The 21,696-nt window shown below is 61.9% G+C and overlaps 1 protein-coding gene across 20 annotated transcripts in view; it reads right to left on the bottom strand.

Annotated features, from left to right (window-relative positions):
- Positions 1-21,696, bottom strand: part of NFASC (neurofascin) — a 176,032-nt gene that overhangs the window by 15,377 nt on the left and 138,959 nt on the right. For 9 of the 20 annotated variants that reach the window (XM_070055159.1, XM_070055168.1, XM_070055160.1 and 6 more), the window contains 9 exons: positions 21,137-21,359; positions 19,387-19,502; positions 17,446-17,650; positions 16,387-16,509; positions 14,509-14,682; positions 12,149-12,163; positions 7,105-7,335; positions 3,748-3,876; positions 2,466-2,618 (listed from right to left, as the gene is read on the bottom strand). In XM_070055159.1, coding sequence (XP_069911260.1) covers positions 2,466-2,618; positions 3,748-3,876; positions 7,105-7,335; positions 12,149-12,163; positions 14,509-14,682; positions 16,387-16,509; positions 17,446-17,650; positions 19,387-19,502; positions 21,137-21,359 — 1,369 coding nt within the window. The remainder of the gene's footprint in view (positions 1-2,465; positions 2,619-3,747; positions 3,877-7,104; positions 7,336-12,148; positions 12,164-14,508; positions 14,683-16,386; positions 16,510-17,445; positions 17,651-19,386; positions 19,503-21,136; positions 21,360-21,696) is intronic. The other 11 variants (XM_070055169.1, XM_070055171.1, XM_070055172.1 and 8 more) reach the window with 6 other exon arrangements.

The raw sequence follows: 21,696 nt of genomic DNA, 5'->3' as shown, positions 1-21,696 counted from the left end.
ACCGGGCCCATGGGCCTGGCAAATGCAGGTCCAAATGCCTCTCACCGCGGACCAGACAGGCTGCCGCCCCAACCCGACACGGCACCAGCAGACAGCTTGACGCCTCTGGTGCTAACTGGGGCATTTGGTGCGAGCATGGAAGAGGCCCAGGAGTCTGGAAAAGAAGAATATTCTAGAAACAGGGATGGCGGAATAGCTTAACAGGGATGGAGGTTCTTCAGATGCAGTTTGGCCTGACTGCTCTCACCAAAGCCCATTCCCCACCTCTCTCATCCCAGCTCACCCTGGCCTGATGGAAGGGTGTCTCCCCCACACCCAGCAACAAGGCTGACCGCAGTCCCCGCCCCTGCCCCATTGCTGCCTCACCCCAGTGTGCAAGAGCAGAGGGGCCCTCGGGGTCCAGGGTTATGTGTCTGCAGCCCCCTCAGGTCTCTTTGGCTTCCAAAGCTTCAAGGAGGTAATCTTTCTGGGGAGGGCCAGGCGCTGCCAGCAGTTTCTTTCCATTTCCTCCCTGCACAGCCGCGGCCGGTTTGAGTCTGCGGACTAAGTGATGGCCTGAGGCTGCCCAAGTGACTGGTGGCTGGAGCCCAGGGATGCTCAGGAATCCCTGCTCTGATGAGACCCCGGGACCCGGGAGACTGCAGCCCTGGCGCTACAGTCCGCCCACAGGAAGTGGTGCCTCTTCACAGTACGCGGACCCCGCTCACGGGCGCTCGCACACCTCAGAACATGAAAACCTTCGGTTGCTCTATGTGGTTTGCGCAGCAATTTCCAGCTACCCTGGGAGGAAATGAGGCGTTCCCAGAGGCAGGGGCAGAAGCCTGCCCAGTCCTGCTTGCACTGGGAGGCGTCTGGGGAGACCCATGCGTGCCGAGGCTCAGAGAGGCTCCCCAGACCCAGCACAGGAAAAGAGACAAAGCATGTATCAGTCATACACTGTGTGCCTAACACCTCGAAGCAGGTCCTCGCCTCTCTGGCTCTCTCTCGCTCATTTGCACCCACAGCCCTGGGGCTTGGCATCTGGACAAGCCCAAGTCTCAAAGCAGACTGTGTTGGCAGCATTCCCCAGGATGGAACTCCACCGTCAAACATCGCTGCTGCCTGCCCCTGGGCGAGGCTCAAGTTTGTAACGAAGCAAAAACGAATGCACGCACCGATGAGCAAGGGCTTGGGACTCCAACTGGGTCAGAGGGCGTCCCGCCACCTGCTCCGCCCTGCCGGTCACCTGTCCGGTTCCTTTGCTTGGCTCTCCTTGGAACTGCATGGCCTGACCACTCACTCAGACACGCTGCTGGAACTGGCCTCGCCAGCTGCACGCAGGCAGCCAGAGACCCGGGGGTCTCTAGGGCACGGAAATGTACAGGGTAGGCGGAGGCATAAGGAAGTGGACCACAAGAGACCAGGCAGGAAAGGGGCGGGGGAGCCATTTATGCAGATGGGGACCAATTCCCAAGGAGCAGCCTTGCCAAGCCAGGCACAAGGCACGAGAAGAATCATGAATATTAAAGCCACACTCAGAGTTCATATAAATCACTGCAGGTCCCCTCCCCCATTCTGCATGACTAATAACCTGCATCTGATTAGGGCATCCGGCCCCAGGCTCATCCTTTTCCCTCTTAATCTCTTTCCCCCACCCTACTCTGGGCCCCAGGGCTCAGCACATAGGGCACTTGGCAACTGCCTGGCTGGTTTCAAAGCCGTCCACACTCGCTTAGACACACTAGTGCCCTCGCAGGCTCCAGGCAGCCGGCTACCCCGGGCGGCAGAGACATCCAAGCCTTGTTCCCTTCCAGGAGCCCCAATGGTCAGTTTGCTGGGGCCCCTGGAAATGCTTTTCCACCACCAGGGGCAGCTGGGAGCAGCAGTCCTGCCCCCAGGCCGGCGACAGTTCTGACCATAGCGGCCCCTCTCTCCCAGCGCCACAAATGCCACCCGCTTCCTGGCCACAAGAAACTCAGGACCAAAACTCGATCAAAAACAAAGCTCCCAACAAGTCATGTTGCCCACTGGGGAGGTGAAAGGTCATGGGGGAGAGGCAGCACCATGCCACTGGTTTGGCTCTTGGGAGCTTTCTGCGTGGAGACCCTGGGATGTCCACCTCCCGATCCCACAGGGAAGAAACAAGCCCCTGATCTTGCATAGGCTGCTGCACTCCCCTACAGCCGCCCTGGGCCCACACACAGCGCCCAAGCTTGCAGGGACACCAAGTCCTTCTGTTTCAAATGCTGTCATCCTCACCACGCGATCCTCTGTCTGCATCTGACCTCCACTCCGCCCCAAGGGGTCAAAACCGAGGTTTCCTCTGCACGGCGCATGCACAGGCAGCTCCCCCGGCTTCCTGGCCGCCTCTGGCTGATGGACCACGAGAGCCGGGATGCACCATGCAAGGCGGGGAGTGGGGCGGCCGAAGAGGAGAACGAGATGCCCCATGCTCGTAGGGGGTGGCCAGCCAGCTCCCCTCTCACCTGTACTGGTCATAAAGGTGATGACGGTACTGCTGATGCCCTCGTGGTCCCGGGAATAGACCCGCAACGTGTACGTCATCCCGGGATAGAGGTCTGTCAGCTGTATGGGCTGGGCCTGGGCCTTAACAGGGACAGTTTTTTTCGTATGGTTGCCTGGGGAACAGAAACCTCAGTCAGCCCAGAGCCAGGCCCCAGGAGCTGGAGAGACAGTACTCAGGTCCCCGGTCACCTGTGGACGGCAGAGAGGGTGGGGGAAGGGCCAGGGGACCGCGGGTCCAGTCCATCGCACGCGCACACAGGCAGCTCCCCCACACCCGTCCATGCACGACTCGCTCTCCTGAAGCACCGTTCCTCGCCGCAGTGTTGGCCCTAAACACCGACCCACTTCCTGCGCTCTCAGTCTGCCAGCCCACACGCTGGGGCCCTGGAGGCGGTTAACTTCTGCCTGGGATCTTCCCCAGGGAGGGTCGGAGTGCCAGGCAGCATCCTTCCTGGGACCTGGCCCTCTCATTGTCACCACCAGGAGAAGCAGGTGCCTGTGTGTCTGGGCTGCGGGTGAATGGGGTACAGGCAGCGGAGAAAGGGCAGCCCCCCGCCCCGGGCACTCCAGGTTCTGTGAGTGTGAACCCCTCCTCCGGACACGGACAGCCAGGAGCTGGCCTTGCTCTTCCCTAAGCCAGCTTCCCCTGGACTTTTGCCTGGGTGAGTTGGCTTGGAGCACACAGGCCACAGGGGCCCAGCGGTGTGGGGCTGACCCCACGGAGCAGGGGACTTCTGGGAGAGGGGGCAGAGCACCTGACCGCAGCGCAGTCGGACCCTCCTCTCTGACTCCCAAGATCTCCCAAGGAGCCAACAGGCAGCTCAACGGGCAGACGGCTTGGAGGGTGTCTCCCACCGTGGGCCACCCGCGTTCTCTGCAAACAGAGTGGTTACAGCCCGCATTGGTGGGTGGGCTCTGTCTCTGGTGGAGACGTCGGAACAGACGGGGTCTGAAGTGGGACTTGGCTCAGGTTGGGGCTTCTCAGATGGACAAAGTCCTGCCCCATGCATGCAACGCGAGCCCTTTGCTGATGGCTCCGGGAGCCCCTTCCTTCTGCAGGCTCCTCCTCCCACCTCGCTGCCGCCCGGGCGCCTATCAGTTTCATTAAGCCACAATGAAGCCAAGCCAAAAGGCCTCGCTGAGCCTGGGGGAGTCCACAGGATCTCTGGAACGGCATCTCCCACTACCCGGCACTGCCGCTGCCGCCGCCGCCACCACCACCACCCACACAGCAATGCTTACTGTCAATGTACTCAACCACAAAGTCAGTTCCGGGCCCGAAATTGTGCTTCCAGGTGATGTTGGCCCATTTACTGTTGGGGAGCACTGTGACGTTCCATATGGACTGCTCGTCGGGGGCTGGCGGATGGGCTAGAAGAGGAGTTAGTGATGAGGAGGGAGGCAGACGCGGAGACACAGGGGAGACACGCACATGCACACAGGCACACAGTCAGCGAGGGAAGGGCAGAGCCTGAGCTGTGCACAGGCCCAACAGCGCTCCGAGCTGCAGCCTCGGTGGCCAGGCCAGAAGTCACTGTCCAAGGACGAGCAGGTGCAGAGAGGAAGCTGGCCGCCGTGTACCCACACAGGTGAGATTACAAACGGAAGAGGGCGTTTCAACTCCACACCCTTTGAGGCTCTCCCCTAGGCTTAGGGAGCCCTTGTCAGGGGGTTGAAAAGGGCCAGCAAAGAGGCCCATGGCCAGGGCGACAGAAGGGGCACACGCTGGCCTTTCCCCTCCCCCGTGGAAACTCTGCGGGAAGGCGGGAGGTTTTCTCCGAACGCCAAGCGGGGGTCTTGCAGGGAAGATGGGGCAGGGGCAAATCTGGGGAACCCTTCCTGGGTTCCTGAGACTGGAGGAGGGAGCAGAAATGCAAGGTGCCTCTGGGGCTGTGCTTGGTCAGGGAGAGCCTAGCCGATGACCTTGCATCGGAACCCCAGGGTCCCCAGTGCGGACAGCAAGAACCCTGCCTCTCCCTCTCGTGGGTTAGGTGGGACAGAGAGGACAGCTCCCTGCCGCCACTCAGCCTTCGCTGGTCCCGCCCCCAGAAGAGCCTTCAGCCTTAAAGGCCTGCCGACTGGGCATCGCAGACAACACCGATTATCTCATTTGGATGAGCCAGCTGCCGCGTTACAGAACAGAAGCCGTGGCGCTGTCTGAAACCACAGCCTGTGCATGGGCGAATGGCACTGATCTTCACACGTACTCATTTCAGGAGTCCCGGTGGTCTGATCACCCCATTTCCCAGCAGAGATTTAATAGTGGAGGACTAACACGGAGCCTCGTGTTTCCACGACTGTACAAGTACGGCTCTTGGGTATTTTACCAACATGCAAGGGGGCACTGTCACCAGCTCACTTGTCAAAAATAAATGAACAGAGTACGTTGGTGAGGCATTGATGCATTGTCTACGTGACGTGTGAGCGAGTCTGCAGGGCGGGGGAAATGATTAAAGATCTCCTGGCTTTCACTTCAAAGAACGGCCTCTCCTACTACAGCCTCGACAGGTGCGGGGTGCCCGGGTGACTGTGATTCATGTTGGGTGAGAGGCCGAGAAAGCGGCTGTGCTGATGGCCCCACAGAGTGTTCTCCGGGGTGGGGAGGGGCTCAGGGAGGGGCTTCTTATCTGCCAGGTGTGCCCAGCTGGCTGCTCAGACCCCGGCCCCTTGGAATGCCATGGCTCTTGCTGCTGGGAGGGTATTACGATTGGCCAGGATCTGGGGACTTGAGTCTCTTTCCTCCTCAGCTCTGTCTCCTAACCCAGCCAGAGGACCTGTGTGGCAGCAGGGGTCAGGCAGACGTAACACAGACCCACGCTGTGGACAAGGATCGGGGCTCTGATAGGAGAGGTCGGAATGGCTCAGAGGAGGCTGTGCAGGAAGTACTGCCCCACGCAGACACCAAGACGGTGGCCCCAAAGAACCAGAAAGCTTCAAGAAAAGGACCAGGAAGGTGAACTGTCAGTAACTCAAAACAAAAGCAAGAGCCAGGCAGGCACAGCTTCACCCAATCACGGCAGGCACAGATAGAAGGGCCTGTTCCACCCTGAGCAACATGAACTCGGGAGACATTCTGTCCTGAGACGTCAGACCTGGGAAACATGGAAATCCATTTCCAAGCAATGGTTCCTGGATGGCAGAGCCATTCGGCATCGCCAAGAGAAGCGAGGATGCTAGAGGACTCTCCCCCTCCAGCCTCCCAGTAAGTTCAGGACCAAGGCCAGGGCCTCTGTAGTGTGGGGCACAGCTGGGGTGGGAGTCTCCCCGGGGTAGGCTCTGGGTGGCAGCTAGGGGGAGTCTCCCTGGGGTAGGCTCCGGGTGGCAGCTAGGGACACCTTCCAGGAAGCTCAGAGACTCTGCAGGGGAGGCCGGACCGACTCCCTGTTCTCACTCTCGGTGCACGGCTGCAGAGAGCTCATGGTGGTCTTAGGGCACAGAGCCCAACCTTCCAGAAAAGCCGCCTCACTGCAGCCCCAGAGTGCCATCCACCAAGCGACCGATGGCAGCTCCTAACAGGACAGCAGGCTTCTCCTGGGCCGGCACGTCCCTAAAATGCACATTGTTTAACTTCCAGCTGTTGCACCTCTGCAGCAAAGCGGGGTTTGTGACGTCTCGGGGGGCAGGACGTCAGCTGTGGATCACCCGCCTCTCCTGACCGCTCACTTAACTCCATGCTGTTGGGTTAATGAGGCACCCGAGTGGTACCAAGTCTCCACCCTGGCCCAGGTGGCTGGGAGGGGATGACATTGAGCCCTTGGAGGGTGGAGGGACCTGCCCAGGAAACAGGCAGTGACGGGGAGAGGCCTAAATTCTACCAATGCTGGACGAGAGTTCAGGGTGCTCCCTGCCAGCCTGCCCGGCTGCCTCACGTGGACTTTGCAGCTGCTCAGGGGCATGGGAGGCTAGAGACCCCGCCCCGTGCAGGGTACAAACTGATGCTGTCCAGTGCCTGGCAGTGTCACCAACTACCGTGGGGGTCTCCTCAGGCTGGGAGAGCAGAGCTGGCTGGCCTGGCTGCCCACACAGGGATGGCATACTCTCCCGGCTCAGCAGGCTGATACTGGATCAACTTCTACCAGGGGTCCGGGAACGGCTGCAGCTCTCCCTACACGCACACGCGTTGGGACTCAGGGAATACCAGTGGGCCGCGCGAGGGAGCAGCCCAGGCACAGAGGGCCTCTGGGAGCTCTGACAATTTGCAAGTCTGCAAGTGTTCCTCGGGAGAATCGAGGCAGGGAAGGAATACAACGTCCCCGGCCTCTGCCCACAAGGCTGGATGTGGACACGGCTGGAGCGGGGAGCCCTGAAGCCAGCTTTTCCTTCCTCATTCTGTCCCGACAGGGCCAGCCCTGAGCTAGAAGCAGTCCTACAGTCTTGGGGGTCCCTGTCCCAGGAGTCAAGCCTTCTGTGTAAGTACAGGGCTCGGAGGCTGGGATGAGGGGTCATGAGCGGCGTGTGCTGTGGGGGCCCTGGGCCTGGCTGCGAGTCCACACACGTGTGGGTGTGTGAAGTGGAAGCTAAGGGAGGCGACAGAGGCACCACCTCCCCTCTGGGGAGGTCTGTGGGACGCGGGCGGGGAGCGCGGGCCTCGCGCAGTACCGGATTCCTGGATCTTAGTCCTGGTGGTGGTGGCAGGAGGACTCTCCGTGGTGGTGGCGACGGTGGTTGTAGTAGTTGTGGCGACAGTGGTGGTGGTGGCGATGGTGGTAGGTGCGGCGGTTGGGACGGTGGGGGCTTCTGTGGCTTCGGTGGTGGTGCCAATGGCAGTAGCGTCAGTACTGCTCACGGCGCCCGTGGCACCCGCAGTAGTCGGGGGCAACGTGGGAGGAGCTGGGGGGGAAATGTAAAACAGCCGAGTCCAGTTGGTTTGGTTGGGCGGGCCCCGGACACACATGTGGCTGCGTGCACGGCGGTGGCTGGTGAGGTGATGGGGTTGGGTGACCAGAAGCCTCCACAAGCAAACGGAGTGGCTCAGACGGATCGCAGTGAAGGAAACACAACCATGGCAGGGGAAGAGAATGAAGCTCGCTGTGTGTTTCATTTTCTTCTCATGGTCTGCGTGGCTCCAAGCAGCCGGCATGCACCCAGCCAAGGGGAGGATGAGGATGAGAGGGGAACACACGCCGAACACCGCAGACCCCCAGGGACACGTGGGGCCCCAGGCTGCGTGCCCCCCAGACTCAGGCTCAAGCAGCACCAGTTGGGTCCAGCCCTGTAGCTCCAGCCTCACAAAGTGGGCAAGTGGCAGGGCCCTGTCCTTCCGGGGCACAGAGCAGCCGCCATTCCCAACCCTGCTCTCAGAATCACCCTGTGCCATCGCTGTGTGGCTTCAAGGAGCCCCCCACACCCTGCACCAGATACAGGACGTGCCCCAGCCTGCCAGGCCCCCAGCACCAGCTCTTGCTTAAGCTCTGGCCCCCACCTTCTACCTTTCCTCTCCCCCTCCCTTCTCTGCCCTTGGTGGTCCTTCCTGCAATGGTTCCAGCGCCCCCAGATGCCCACTGGCGTGGTGCAGGTGCTCCATGTACTTCCTGTTCAGGTAGGGATGTGGGAGAGGGCAGTGACCACAGCATGGCCTGTGCTCACAGCACCATGCTCCCAGCCCACAGGCAGACACAGAAACCCCAGGCCATCTGGGAAAGCAGTGGAAGATGGCCCACGTCCTGGGGCCCCTGAACCTGCATGGGTGACCTGGAGGAAGCTCCTGGCTCCTGGCTTCAGATCGGCCCAGCTCCAGCCATTGTGGCCATTTGGCGAGTGAACCAGTGGATGGAAGACCTCTCTCTGTCTCTGCCTCTGCCTCTGCCTCTCTATCTTCTACCTCTGCCTTCCAAATAAATAAATAAATCTTAAAAAGAGAAAAAGAAACCCCAGGCCATGAGCCAGATACATGCGGGGTGTCTGTGTGCAGACCTCCAGCTGGGGCACAGGGGACTGAGGTCCAGGTGACTCTCCCACAGCCCCCACCTCTCATCCGAAGCCACCTCTGACACAGGTCAGTCCTAGGGACCCAGTCTCTGGAGACAACACTTTTCAAGGCCTCCTGTCCTGCAGGACATGGACGCTAAGAGAGGGCTGGCTGCCCTGCCCTGACTCTCACAGAGCCTGTATCTGCGGCAGCTGAGAGTGAGAGGAGAGAGAGGTGCCAAGTGTGAGAGGGTGACTCCTCCTCCTCGTGCTCCATCTCCTGGGATCTGGCTGTGATGGGTCCACTGTCTACTACAGACCCCGATGGGGCACCAAGGGGGCCCTTAGATACAGGCAGGTAACGTCTCGCCTCAAGCCTCCAGCAGTTTTGCAAACGGTCCTGCTGGCTGTCTCCCCTGCGGAAGGCGGACGGGCGGGCAGCCAGGGAGAACCACGGGAGCTCTTCTCAGGGCAGAACAAGCCTGACCAACAACCTGGGTTTCCAACGTTACACACCCCACCTAGAGAAGGAAGGACTGTCCCCGGGGCCCCCCTGGCTGCCCTGCTTGTGAGATCTAAAGCGTGACTGGGCCCCGAAGTCTCTCCGGGCAGCCTTAATGGTCCAGAGGTGCCTGAGCAAGTTCCAAGCCGACGAGTGACCAACCCAGCCCTGCACAAGGGAATTCCCCTCCTCCACTCCTCACAGCAAGACCCACAGCCAGGGAGGCCCCGAGGCGAGGACGAGCTCCGTCCCAGACCTGGACACACACCGGCCCGCCCCATGGCTCTGCACTCCATCTGGGAGGACCACCCCGATTCAATTCCTTATCATGGCTTATTTTCTAACCGCTTCCGGCAAACAAACTGCATGCGGCCCCTGTCCACGACTGCGTAAAAGACGTCACTAGGGCTCATTTCCTCTGAACTTGAACCACCGCACTGCACGGCACCCCTCCCGGCAGGTCCCACGCTCACGCCATCTCCCAGGCCCCTGTTGCCAAGGCAGCCTTCCCGAAGCTGCACACACTGTCACGTGGCTCCTCGGGCCTCGTGCAGGCAGAGATGTCCCCGCCACACTCTCAGGGGCACACGTGCTTCCCAGGGTGCTCTGGTGAGCAGAGCTCTGAGTCTGTCTCCTCCGACGGTCACTTCCGCCACAATGGTGACCCGGCTGTGCTCCCCCTCCCTCCCACACAGCCTCAGGGCAGTGGTGAGAGGGATGGGGCAGAGGACAGCCTCCCACAGTGCCTGGCGTGTGTCACTCTGGAGGACGTCACCTCCATCTGACCCATTCATGAGCTGCATCGTTGTCCCAAGGCTGGACAGTGAGAGCAGAGGCAAGGAGAGCAGGCTCTGTGGAAGGCCCGGGACACTGTGGCAGGTGAGCGGCCAGGACTGGCACAGGTGGCAAAGGGCAGACGTGGTGAGACGGGCTCAGGGCCAAGGGGCTCAAGCTGTTTCCAGCCCTGCAGCCGAGCAGGGAGACAGGAGAGAGGCTTCGAGGCCAGAAGTGGGGCAGGGCTGCTGGTTGGGTGGGGCTGCCCCTTTGGGCGACATCAAGCGCTGCAGGTGTGCAAACAGTCCCAACAGGCGCTCAGCAGAGTCTACTGGCGATCAAGAGGAGGCGGCAGGGACCCCCGCGTGGGCAGCACAGGACCCCACCCAAACAGAAGACAGTGTCAACTTCATGGCTTGCCCTACTGTACCCCAAAAGGCACCCTGCTCAGGCCTGAGAATTTGCCTGGGTTTTGGGGAGCATTTGTAGATGGTGACAGGTCTCACTCATCCCTCTGGAGCGAGCACCGATCAGGAGCCCAGCCATTTGCCAATCCGAGCTGAGTCGAAGACAAGCGTGGCAGTTTGCAGACATTCCAAGGGGGAATGTTGAGTCCAAAAATGTCCACATGGCACACGGACTAGCCTGGCCAAACCGCAGATGGCCAGGCAGATGGGCAGTGGTCCTAAGAGGCTGCAGATACAGGTGGATGGGAGGGATTATCTCCACTGCCTGAGCCACCAACAGATCGGCTCGGGGGGAGAAGCGCCCAGGTTTGGAGAGGAGAGGCAAGGGGCTGACGGGCTGGGTGCCAGGCCCACGTCAAGAACGCAGAACCTGAGCTGTGCGGCTTGGCACCTGCGCCTGTGCAGAAGGCCCGTCCGTGTGTGAGCCGAGCGCGGCAGATGAAATCAGCGCATCTCATTGGCAAAGATGTGCCAGCGGCCTCGAGGACCGTGCCACGCGCGTGCCGGAGCCCAGGAAACCATCTGACAGACGGACGGACGCTCGGCTTGTTCTACAGACACGTGATGGCCTGGATCTTTCCTAAATGGGATGCTGGAAGTGGGGTGTGCGGAATGGCACCCCTCCCCCCCTTGCACACTGCCACTCCTGAGAGGGGCAGCGCAGACAGGCTGAGACGCCCCCTGCACAAGGCAGGCTCCCTGCTGCTGGGTCTACCTGCCTTGGGTCCTGCCAGGAGCGGGGAGGGAGATGGATGGGGAGCGGCTTTGCCAATGAGCATCTCACCCAGTGCCCTACCTGCCCCTTGCCTTGTGCTGCCCGAGCACCTGCTACAGCCGTCACGGGGAGAGAGACCCACGTAAGCTTCCATCAGGAGGCCTGGGACACCCCCACGTGGTAAGCACAGCTCTGCCCCTGGTCCCCAGGGCCCAGGGCCACCTCTGGGCCTCACACGTCAGCAGCGGGCTTCAGACCCTGTGGGGAGGCACGAGGCTCGGCTGCACTGGGTTCCTGGGGTGCGGGTGGTGGGGAGGGAGGGGGAGGGCCGAAGTCTGCCCACCACTCCCAGGTCTGACAAAACACTGGCAAACTGAAGGAAGCAGGGTGTGCAACGGAAACAGAACCAACCTAGAAGGGGCGGGGGAGCCAGGCTGGGGAGGAAACCAAACGGAGTGAAATTCCTAGGCCAAGCCCTGGACCCTGGCCTGGTTCAGCTCTGCCCCAGCTGCCCAGAGCTGAAGGCTACTCTGCCACTAGGTCCTTGCTCACAGCCTAAATGGTGCTGCCAGCGAGTCCTGCTCTCATCTCCCATCTGCGGCTCAGGGGCGTCCCTGCCCAGTGTCCCCAACGTGGGGACAGGCCTCCTATGCCTGCACCTGCCTGCCCAGCTCCTGGGTCCTGCTGTGATCTCCCTCCCAGCCCCGAGAGCAGAGACGGTTCTCAAGGCTGCAGACTTGGAGGTGAGGGAACCATCAGCCCCCAGCGCCCACTGATCCTGGAGCCCCTGGCCCCCTGGAGGACATGCCCGCTCATTCTCACCGATCAGCTCCCTAGGCGGCTGCCAAAGCCGGGGCCGGGCCCCCATGCAGCATGCAAAGCCAGCATGCACAGCGCTCACCCTCTCGGGGCCAGCAGCCTGCCCAGGAGCCACCGCCTCCCGCCCAAGGGCTCCGGACACTCTCCGAGCTGTCAGGCCTGGGCAGGCGGTTCCCAGGAAGCACCCGCCGAGCTTCAAAGTTGCAGCTCTGGAGAGCAGGTCAGGAGCCCTGAGCGTGGGGCCGCCTCCACACCGTCCTCTTCAGTAGGCGGCAAACACCAAGGGGAGGGCCGGCCTCGCCTCACTCTCCGGGTCCCAGGCTCCGTGTGGCCTGGCTAAGGAGCCCTGAAAGGGTGAGGCTGGAGCAGGCTGCAGCCCGAGCCGCTCCCTCCGCCTCTGCCTGGGCTTCACCTGCGTCGCCCCATGCCATGCCCGTTACCTCGCCACCAGTACGGTACCTGCCGTTGGAGTAGCTTCAGACCACAGCACCCAGCATGGCCACAGAGAAGAGGAAAGGATGGGAGAGGAGAGAGAAAAGAGAGCACAGGTGAAACCATGGGGCCGGCAAGCAGAGAAGGGGCCAGCTCGGACCCAACCCAGAGCGGGGGCTGCCCTGAGGACGCCCCAGACCCGACCCAGAGCGGGGGCTGCCCTGAGGACGCCCCAGACCCGACCCAGAGCGGGGGCTGCCCTGAGGACGCCCCAGACCCGACCCAGAGCGGGGGCTGCCCTGAGGACGCCCCAGACCCGACCCAGAGCGGGGGCTGCCCTGAGGACGCCCCAGACCCGACCCAGAGTAGGGGCTGCCCTGAGGATGCCCCAGACCCGACCCAGAGCAGGGGCTGCCCTGAGGACGCCCCTCAGCGTGCATGTGGGGGGTCACGCCTGTTCCTAAAAACCTGCCCCCTGGGGCCGGCACCGTGGCGCAGTGGGTTAAGCTGCACCTGTGACACTGGCATCCTATCTCAGAGCACTGGTTTGAGCCCTGGCTGCTCCACTTCCGATGCAGCTCCCTGCTAATGCACCTGGGAAGGCAGTGCCAAGATGGGCCATGTGCTTGGGTCCCTGCCACCTACCTGGGAGACCCGGATGGAGTTCCAGGCTCCTAACTTTGGCCTGGCCCAGCCCTGGCCATTGCGGCCATCTGGGGAGTAAACCAGCAGATCTCTGTCACTTTGCCTTACATATAAATAAGATGTTTTTTAAAAAACCTTTCTGCTTGTTTCTGCCTCTATGTAAGGACTAAGAGGTAGCAGCCCTGACACCTGCAACTCTCTCCCCAAGGGTGACCCGGCCCCTTACGGAGGTTGGGGAAGCTCCCTGATACCAGGAGTGGGGGTGTCTCCACACCATCCCAGCTGAGGGATGGTTCCTGGGTCTTTGGGGCAAGACGCTGGCAGCCTGGGGGTGGGGGAGTGTGTTCAGCACCCCCCAGCATGCCAGCCCTGCCAGGCCAGGGCCACTGAAGCCCCTGGTCTGGCGTCCTACTGACCCAACTCCTTCCCACCACTTGGACTCCAGGGACTGAAAACCTGCAGTGTGGACGGAAGCCCCAGAGGAACTCCCGAATTCCCTGCCAATCTTGAAGCAGAAAAGAGGTCTCTCTCTGTTCCCTCGGCCGCTGCAGGACTGCCCTGTGGTGGCCGCGGGCACCAGACAACGAGGCTCTGTTTCTCTCTGCACTGGCTGGAGGCGGGGAGGGGATGAGGCCGTCTTCATGTTTGCACTGATGGAACCCAGGGCGCGGCGTGGCCTGGCTGGCCTTTGTCAACAGCCGACGTCAGTCACTTGCCTGCAGCCCCAGCCCCACTAAACCTCCCGAGGGCCAGGGAGAGGGAGCTCCCAGGATCAGAGAGGAGGCTGGCCTTGCTCCAGTTCCTGTCTAGGAGCTGGGTGTGGGAAGCACAGGTGCTCTCTGGGGTGGGGGTGGGGGTGGGGGTGGGGGAGGCACAGGAGACCCCCTCTGGGTCAAGGTCAATCCCCGACCCTGAGCCTGCCAGGGGAAGCGGTGGACAGGGAAGCTCGCCATGGTCCTCAGGCTGCCCCCTTATGCCCTTTCTTCTGGGGTCTTTCCTTGTGGAACTCCCTGACCCCAGACCTCCCCTCCCACACTGTGCTGGCTTCTCACTAGCTCTGTGGCACGTGGATGGCGCTATGCACTTGAGGGTGTGGAAGGGGCCCCTGAACAGGTCACAGGGCCTCAGGAGAGGCAGAGGCCTGCCTTCCCACTGGGTGTCCCAGAGGGCCCTGAACTGCCATCGCTGAAGCCAGCACAGCGTGGCTGAGCCCAGAGTGCCCTCAGGTGGTGTCCTCAGGCAGGTGCAGCTCTCGCAGGGGCTGCTGTTGGTGGCCTGGTGACTCAGCCATTTCAGGCTTGCAAGGAGGCCAGGCAAGTGGCTTCCATCACGCTGTTTCCCCTGCCTGTCCCTGGGGAAGGCGGGCCGTCGTGGAGCCCTCTGGAGCACCCCTCGCCTCCCTCGACAGACAGGGGGCTATCCATTTACTTCCCTGGCGCTTCCTCCTCTCTCGGTTAATGCTTGCTCTCTTCTGGTCTCCACCAGTGGAAGGAAAGAGGACAATGACCATGTAGGTCAAGGCCAAGTATGGGCTCACATCTGACAACTCTCTGGAGACCTGTCTCGCAGACCCAGGCCAGCACCTACCTCTCTGCACAGACACGGTTCTCTCCTGCACAGGGCCTGAAGACTCCGTCCCTCTCCTCCCCTGGAGGCCAGAAAGCCCGGCCCGGCTCTCAGCATTTCCCTAGGCGTTGGAAGAGCTGGCACCTTTCACCCCAGGGGCTGTGCCGTGTGCCTACCTTCGTTAGGGGGTGCAGGTGACTCCTCTGTGACTGCTTCCCCAGAGCCCACCTGCGTCCTGGCGCTGAGCGTGAAACGGTAACGTGACACGGGATCCGCCCTCTGCACCGTGAACTTGGTCTGATTCGGAGAGAAGTTTTCCACTATCTGCTTCCCCAGTTTGGTTCCGTTAACTGGGGAGAGACAGGTGAGGGTGTTGGAACATCAGCAGTGCTTACCGCATGGGTTACACAACCTGCAGCTGGAAGCCACGGTTCTGACGGTGCTGGGCAGGGAACCGGCGCACCTGCCCGGTAGCCTTAAAGTCTTGGTTCAAAGCTTAGCACGCTGGGCAAGAACCCCCTCCCACCAGGATCAAGGTCTCCACGCACCGCACGGTCTCCAGCTCACTGCAAGGCTGTGCGGCTGACGCTGGAAGATTCCGTTTATAGTTCCCAAGGCCTTTCAACAAGGACACATCTCGAGTTCTTTCCTTCTTTTCAAACAGAACTAGGCCAAAATCACTGGGCCTTTTGATGCTCATGGCTTGTTTAATATACCACAAAGGGTAAAGAGGTCAGGCCAAGTGATGGAGTCAGCCCGGCACACAAGCACCAGGCTGGCTACGGCCCCACCCCGGCCTCCGCACCTGCCAGTGTGCAGTGCCACTGCCTGCCACAAGGTGGCGCCAAGCACCTGAGGCAGGTGCCTGGCTCAGGATGTTTTTAAAAATGTGTCTGTATATGGTGGTTTTTAACAAAGGATTTACTTACTTGAAATGCAGTGAGAGAAAGAGAACCTTTCATTCACTGGTTCCCTCCCCAAATGCCTACAGAATTGGGGGCTGGCCAGGCTGAAGCAGGAGTTTCTGCCACTCCCTGTGGGTGGCAGGAACCCAAGCACCTGGGCCATGCTTAGCTACCTCCCAGGCACATTAGCAGGAAGCTGGGTTGGAAACAGAGCAGCCGGACTTGATCCCAGGCACACTGACAAGGGAGACGGGCATCCCACGTGGCAGCTTAGCTCCCTGTGCCAGGCCCACCCAGCCTTCCGATCCGGGTCATTTCACAGTCGCTCGCAGCAGCCTTACTGAAATGATACTTTTGGGGGCCCAGTGTTCTGGTGCGGCAGGCTAAGCCGCTGCACTCCACATCAGAGTGTAGGTTTGTGAGTCCTGGCTAATATGCTTCTGATTCAGCTCCCCAGTAATGAGTCCTGGAAAGCAGTGGATGACAGCTCAGGTCCGTGGGCCCCTGCCACCCACGTGGGCGATCACAATGGGGTTCCCGGCTCTTGGCTTCAGCACGGCCCAGCCCGGGCTGTTGTAGCCATTTGGAATGAACCAGGGGATGGAAGCACATTCTCTCTCTCTCTCTTCCAAGAAATTTTTTTGAAGACACCTGTTAAGGTGTCTCCTGGTGTGGGTTCCTGTGCAGGTACTGCCCGCCCCCTGATGGGAGTGCCGTTAGGTTAGGAACTTTCTCTCCCAGACCAGTACAAAGGGACTTGGAACGGTTCATGTAAAGGAAGTGAAAAGCGAAGTTTATGCTGGTGCAAAAACATCTGAAACGCATACACGTCAGTGGCCACCAGAAAGCTGGTGGATTTTGCAAATGTTGAAAAATGATGCATGGAACCACAGGTAGGCAAGTGTGGGCTGGGCAGCGTCCCGCATTAGACAGGAGCCCCCTTGGCCTCGCCGCCAGCCTAGCTCCCTGCAGGCAACACTGTCGGGGGGGCCTCAGCCATCTCCCCAAGTCCTGGGGAGCCTCCCCTGGCCCCTGCCCCTCCAAAACGCCCTCTGTGCTGTGGGCTTTGTGCCTCGGTCCTGTCGTACGAGCAAAGGGAACAGGTCTGACCCCCAGACTACATAGGACCCAGGGCGGGGCGGCACGCACAGGGCAGGTATTTGAGTGTGTATCCAACCAGGATGCCGTTGGGGTGCTCCGGGTGGTCCCACTCCAGGTTGATTGTCTCCAGGTTGGGCTGCCGGACTCGGAAACGTCTGGGGGCGCTGGGAACTTGGGGGAGGTGGGGAGGGGAGGAGAGGAGAGGAGAGGAGAGACAGAAAACAAAGCACAGGTGTGAGAGACGGGACCTCCGGGCAGCCCCCATGCCAGGAGCCGCCAGCCCAGAACCTGGCAGAGTCCCTGGGGGGCCACAGCTGCTGCCCCAGACACAGTGTCATTGTGCCCAGGGTCAGACTCTGCTGCTTACGAGGGGAGAAGCAAACCCAGTTCTTTAGTGGCTGCCCAGGATTCAGCCCGCCAGGCTTTGCTCCTGCAGACGCCTCCCACGTTAGCAGAGCCACTCCTGGCTGCTCCGAGAGAGGCCCTGGACCCTGGCCCCCACACGGACCTACACCAGGGGCCCAGGCGTCTGGGCTGAGAATGCAAGGTTCAAGGGAGAGGAGAAGAAACCCAGGAGGGAATGCCCGGGGAGGACAGGCAGGGCGGGGGCCGTGGGGAGAGCGCACAACAGAAACCAGATAGGGAGGAAGACAGGCGAGAGGGAAGGCCAGAGGAGAGGAGGGAGGAAGGAAAATGGGGGACAGGGGGAGAAACGAGAGGGTAAAGTTGGCCAGAGTGGGAGGAAGCCTGGGGCACCCCAGGAACCTCGCGGGCGCCTGCACCCTGGCCTGGTGCACACCAGGAACCTCGCGGGCGCCTGCACCCTGGCCTGGTGCACACCAGGAACCTCGCGGGCGCCTGCACCCCAGCCTGGGCAGCTCCAAGGGGAGCCCCCATATCCTGCACAGGCGTCTCCACGAAAGCTGCCGGCCACGACCGCGGAGGCCTAAGGCTCTGCTCAACAGATCTGTGGCTCCCACCGCACCCCTGGGCGTCCGTCCGTGGTGAAGTCAGCAGTTGGTGCCGCTCACTCCTGTCGGGCAGGGCACCTGGGCCGCGGGCGCGCAGCCTGTGGGTCCTCGGCTTCGGCGCCGGGGTCACACCTACCTCCCTCCGGGGTGGTGAACTCCTTGGTCTCACTGCGAGGCCCATCGCCTCTGCCATTGACCACCACCATCTCCAGCTTGTAGTTGCTGTAGGGGAAGAGTTGGGACACCACGCCCCGGGGGCGGTCCCCGGGGAAGCTGGCTTGCTGTCTCTTCTGAGACACCCACAGGTTCTTCAGCAAGCTGCTCTCCCTCCAGTAGTAGGCCTTTGGGACAGAGGCAGGCTGGTGAGGGGCCGGCAGCCGAGCCGGGTTAGCCGTTAGTGGTGGTGGCGGTACCCGCGCGTCCCTGGGCTTGCCACAGGCTCCGAGCGCCAGGCGGCAGGGCGATGCCCCGTCTTTGGGAACACGCGAGTGACATCTGGGCCGCTCTGGCAGGAGACTGGTTTCCGAGCTGGGTAGCAGGTTGCCCAGACTCTGTGCCAGAACCACGAGGACGGGCCGGGCTCCCAGGCCACGCCCCCTCGGGCGGGATTAGTAGGGTTTAGGTGGGTGGCAGGCAGGAGGCGGGTGTCTGACGTGAGACAGGGCGGCTTTCATCCTTCGAGGTCAAGCGGTTTCCTTTCACTCTGTTGGCAGACCTTGAAGGATGGGGTCCAGGGATGGACACGCGCCCGAGCCAGTGGGGTGCCAGGCTGTGTGGTGGCAGAGCGAGGATGGGACAGCGGTGTCACAGGGCACCACGGCGTGAGTGGGCAGTGTGAGGTCCGGTTAGCAGTGGGTGGGAGGCCCCAGGTCAGGCTGCCACACCAGCGTCACCCAGGCCACCCACGGCAAAGTCAGGAGTCCAGCTTTAGAGGGAGCCTCGATGGGAGCTTTAGCCAGAAACACCTCCAGGCAAGGTCAAGGGTGCAGGTCACAGCCAGGCGAACGCACTGCTGTCCCTCCCCCTAACTCCCCGCTCTGTTCTGCCCACACCAGTCTTCAGCCAACTCTTGGCACCCTCGGAAGTCCTAGGCCCGGGCCACAGCCTCCTTCCCGGGCAGCCGCGTTCCCACACAGCTGCTCCGTGGCTTCCTCTTTGCTGGGCTGCAGGCCCCTTGGGCACCTGTGTTTTGTCCTCCCCTCTTCCTGCCTCTGCTCCCCCTTGTCTTTACAGAGACAGCAGAGAGTTCAGCTCAGCAGAGAGGCTGAGCAGAAAACTGCCCAAGGGCGGGGAGGAGGGGCCCAGGGCCCGAGTGCCCCAGAGTTGGCTGTGGCGACAGGGAGGGCGTGCACACCTTCCGGGGGCTTTGCCTGTCAGTGGTGGTGGCTTTGTGAGACTGCGCAGGGTTGGGGGGCAGCGGCCCAGAAGGGGCTGTAGGATGGGGGAGGCGGGGGGAGGGGAGGAGGAGTCGCCGAGCGGTGCCCGAGATGGGTGTGTGTGCACGCGCACTGTGCCGTGTCACCCAACCTGGAGCCCTCCACATGCTTCCCGCAGTGCACAGCCCCTCGGTCACAGGACACGGGGTCTACACTGCTTCCGGGCCCTCCGGATCCCAGAGGGGGCGTGGATGCTCAGGTCCCTTAGAGAAAGGGCGTGGCATCTGCTTTCACCCAGCACCCCTTCCTGCCCACTTTGCATCAGCTCTGGGTTACTGCTGACACCGCACGCGACGCAGGTGCCGGGCAGACAGTCACTATGCTGAAAGACTAGAAAAGTCACCTGAGTGTGTTTGCACACACGCTTTCTTCCCCCTGAATGTTTTCAATCGGAGATTGGCCGTGCCTGTTGGTGTGGGAGCCACAGACACAGCGGCCCAACTAGGTGTGTATGTACACACACACACACACACACACACACCTTCTTCGGGGTGTGTTTTTGCACTGCTACCCTTCCTGAATTAGCTCATTATGTAGCAACTACCCCCAGGCCCCCCGGGAACCTCTGCGGCCCGGTCTGCTCCTCCGACCCTGGTTAGTGAGCTGGGCAGTTAGGCGGGGTCGGGAGCTGGCTTCCTCACTCGGTACTCTCTGAGCTGGCCCTGCACCGTGTCCGAGTAGACACGGTTCCACTGCAGGCTGATGGCTGTGCTGTTCATGACTCGGACCTTGACGTCGGTGGGTGCAGCCCGGGGATCTGCAAGGCGTTGGCACAGAGAGCTGGTTATGTAGCAGGGCTGCCCCTGCCCCAGGCCTCCCCTCCACTGCGCGCTGGGTCCTCCCTCAGGCTGTACTTGGGGGGAGTGGCGGAAGGCGCGGTCCAGGAGTGGGGATTCCCCCTACACGCTCTGGGCGTGATGACGAGAGTCGCGTACTTGTCAGGTACAGCCCTCCTGGCCCCACCCTTCCCCACGCCCACAGTGACCTGGGAGGGCTGTTCCCTTGTCTCAGGCTTCCAGCTGGGCCTGACCAGCAGCAGGTGCCAACAAGAGTCCCCAGGGCAGGAGGACGGGGAGGGTGGGTGTCAGCTCCCCTGGCTCTTCCGTGAGAGGCTACAGGCCCCCAGCATCGCACTCTTCCACCCAAGGCCACAGCTGGGGGTGGAGTCGTGGTGACTCGTCCGTCCCCTGCTCCACCAAGGCTCAGGGTGGCGCCACGGCTTCCTGCTGCTGCTGGCCGCGAGGCGGCTCTCGGGCGGGCCCTGCCGCTGGCTCTCTATGTGCCGTGCATCTGCTCTCTGCCCGCGGGAAACCCACGGACGAACTGCCTGAGCCAGTTCAGAAGGGCTCCCGTCTCACGGCTCCCTGGAACTCCCTGGACTCCTCCTGCCTCATTCCTGCCCAGTCTGAGCCCACCCGCTGACCCCTCACCGCACAGGTGGCCGGGCAGGCAGGTGTAAGGGAAACTGGTGGTGCGTGAGCCGGCACCACGCTCCCCATCCAGAATCCCCGGTGGGCTCCCATCCCGAAGTGGCTGCTGCTGTGGAGATGAGGGAGGGCCTGGGACCCGCCCTGCTCTTCTCCCCTGTGGGTCAGCCCATAATCACCTCCAGGATTCCACCTCCCTGCCCTCCAGCTCCCCGAGGGGAGACTGCTGACCTCTGGACCCTGCACTGCCCCTGAGGTCACCCGTCCCCAGGGCTCGCCTCACTCCTTCTTCTGCCCCCCGCCACCTTCCATGGCTGCTTCTTAGATCAAACCCAGGGCCAGCAGGGCAGGGGTCACCCTGAGCCAGGAGGGGACCCCATGGATGCGCCTGCTTTTCTCAGGAGCCTGGAGCACTGAGGTGCCGGGGACAGAGCCCGCCACCTCCAGGAAGCCGGGCACATCTGTCTTCACACACTTCCAGAATCTTGCTGGTTTGCCTGGTGCCAGCTTCCTTTTGAGGGCCAATTTCAAGGGCTTGGGCAGCACTAGCAATGCTGGCGGCGGCTGGCCTGCGTCCCTCAGGACTTCCCCTGGAAGGGGAACCCAGGGGCAGGGCTCGCAGGGGAGGGGCGGTCCCCAAATCTCCCTCAAGCTTGCCTGGTTGGGCGGTGCTGTCGCCTGCCCATGGATCCGAAGACCCAGGTCCTGCTTCTGAGCCTGGCATCTGCTAGTCTATGACACTGGCCAGGGCTGCTTCTTTTGGGGTCTCAGTTTCCATGTCTGTGCGACGTCAGCAGTGGCTGAGCAACGTGGCACGGTGGCTCTAACCCGGATTCATTCCTGGCATCGGCAGCTGGGGCGTCTCTCCCTCCTGGGAGTGGGCTGCCTTCCCACCACCCCCCTCCAGGTTTCTGGCCCACGAGTGGCTGAGGGGCCCGGCCAGGGCCGAGGGGAGGGTACTCACAGTCCTCCCCGGAGTAACCGATGACCGTCTCTGGCTCGGGGGCCTTCCCAAAGTCATTTTCGGCCTGCACTCGGATCTCGTAGGGCACATAGACCGGGGTCTGCCCCACCACGTAGCGAGAGCCCCACACGGTGGCGTTGTTCCAGGCGTCGCGAGTCTCTCTCCGCCGCCACTTCACGATGTAGCGCAGGTTGGGGCCAAAGGCGGAGGTGGCGTTCATGGGCTGTGCGGGGCGACAGACAGACAGATACAGACAGACGGACAGAGAGGGTGGAGAAGGTGCCTCCAGCCACGACATGCTGGCCAGCCCCCTTCCCTGCTGAGTGCCCCCTGCCAAGTCCAGAGCCCCGTGAATTTGGCAGAGTGTAGATTTCCTGTGACGAAATCTTCCACGGGACTTAGTCACTCAGACCCCAAGAACCACCCACATTTGCAGATGCAAAGGGAGCAGCGCTTTTATTTGCAACGGAACTCTTCCTGTGCCGGGGCCACACTAAAACCAGGCTCGGGCAAGGACGGCGGAATCTTCTCCAAAGCCAGAGAGCACAAGTCTGGGCAGA

The sequence above is a fragment of the Oryctolagus cuniculus genome, chromosome 13, assembly GCF_964237555.1.
Source record: "Oryctolagus cuniculus chromosome 13, mOryCun1.1, whole genome shotgun sequence".
NCBI lineage: Eukaryota > Metazoa > Chordata > Mammalia > Lagomorpha > Leporidae > Oryctolagus > Oryctolagus cuniculus.
This window is presented reverse-complemented; position numbering and strand designations above follow the sequence as displayed.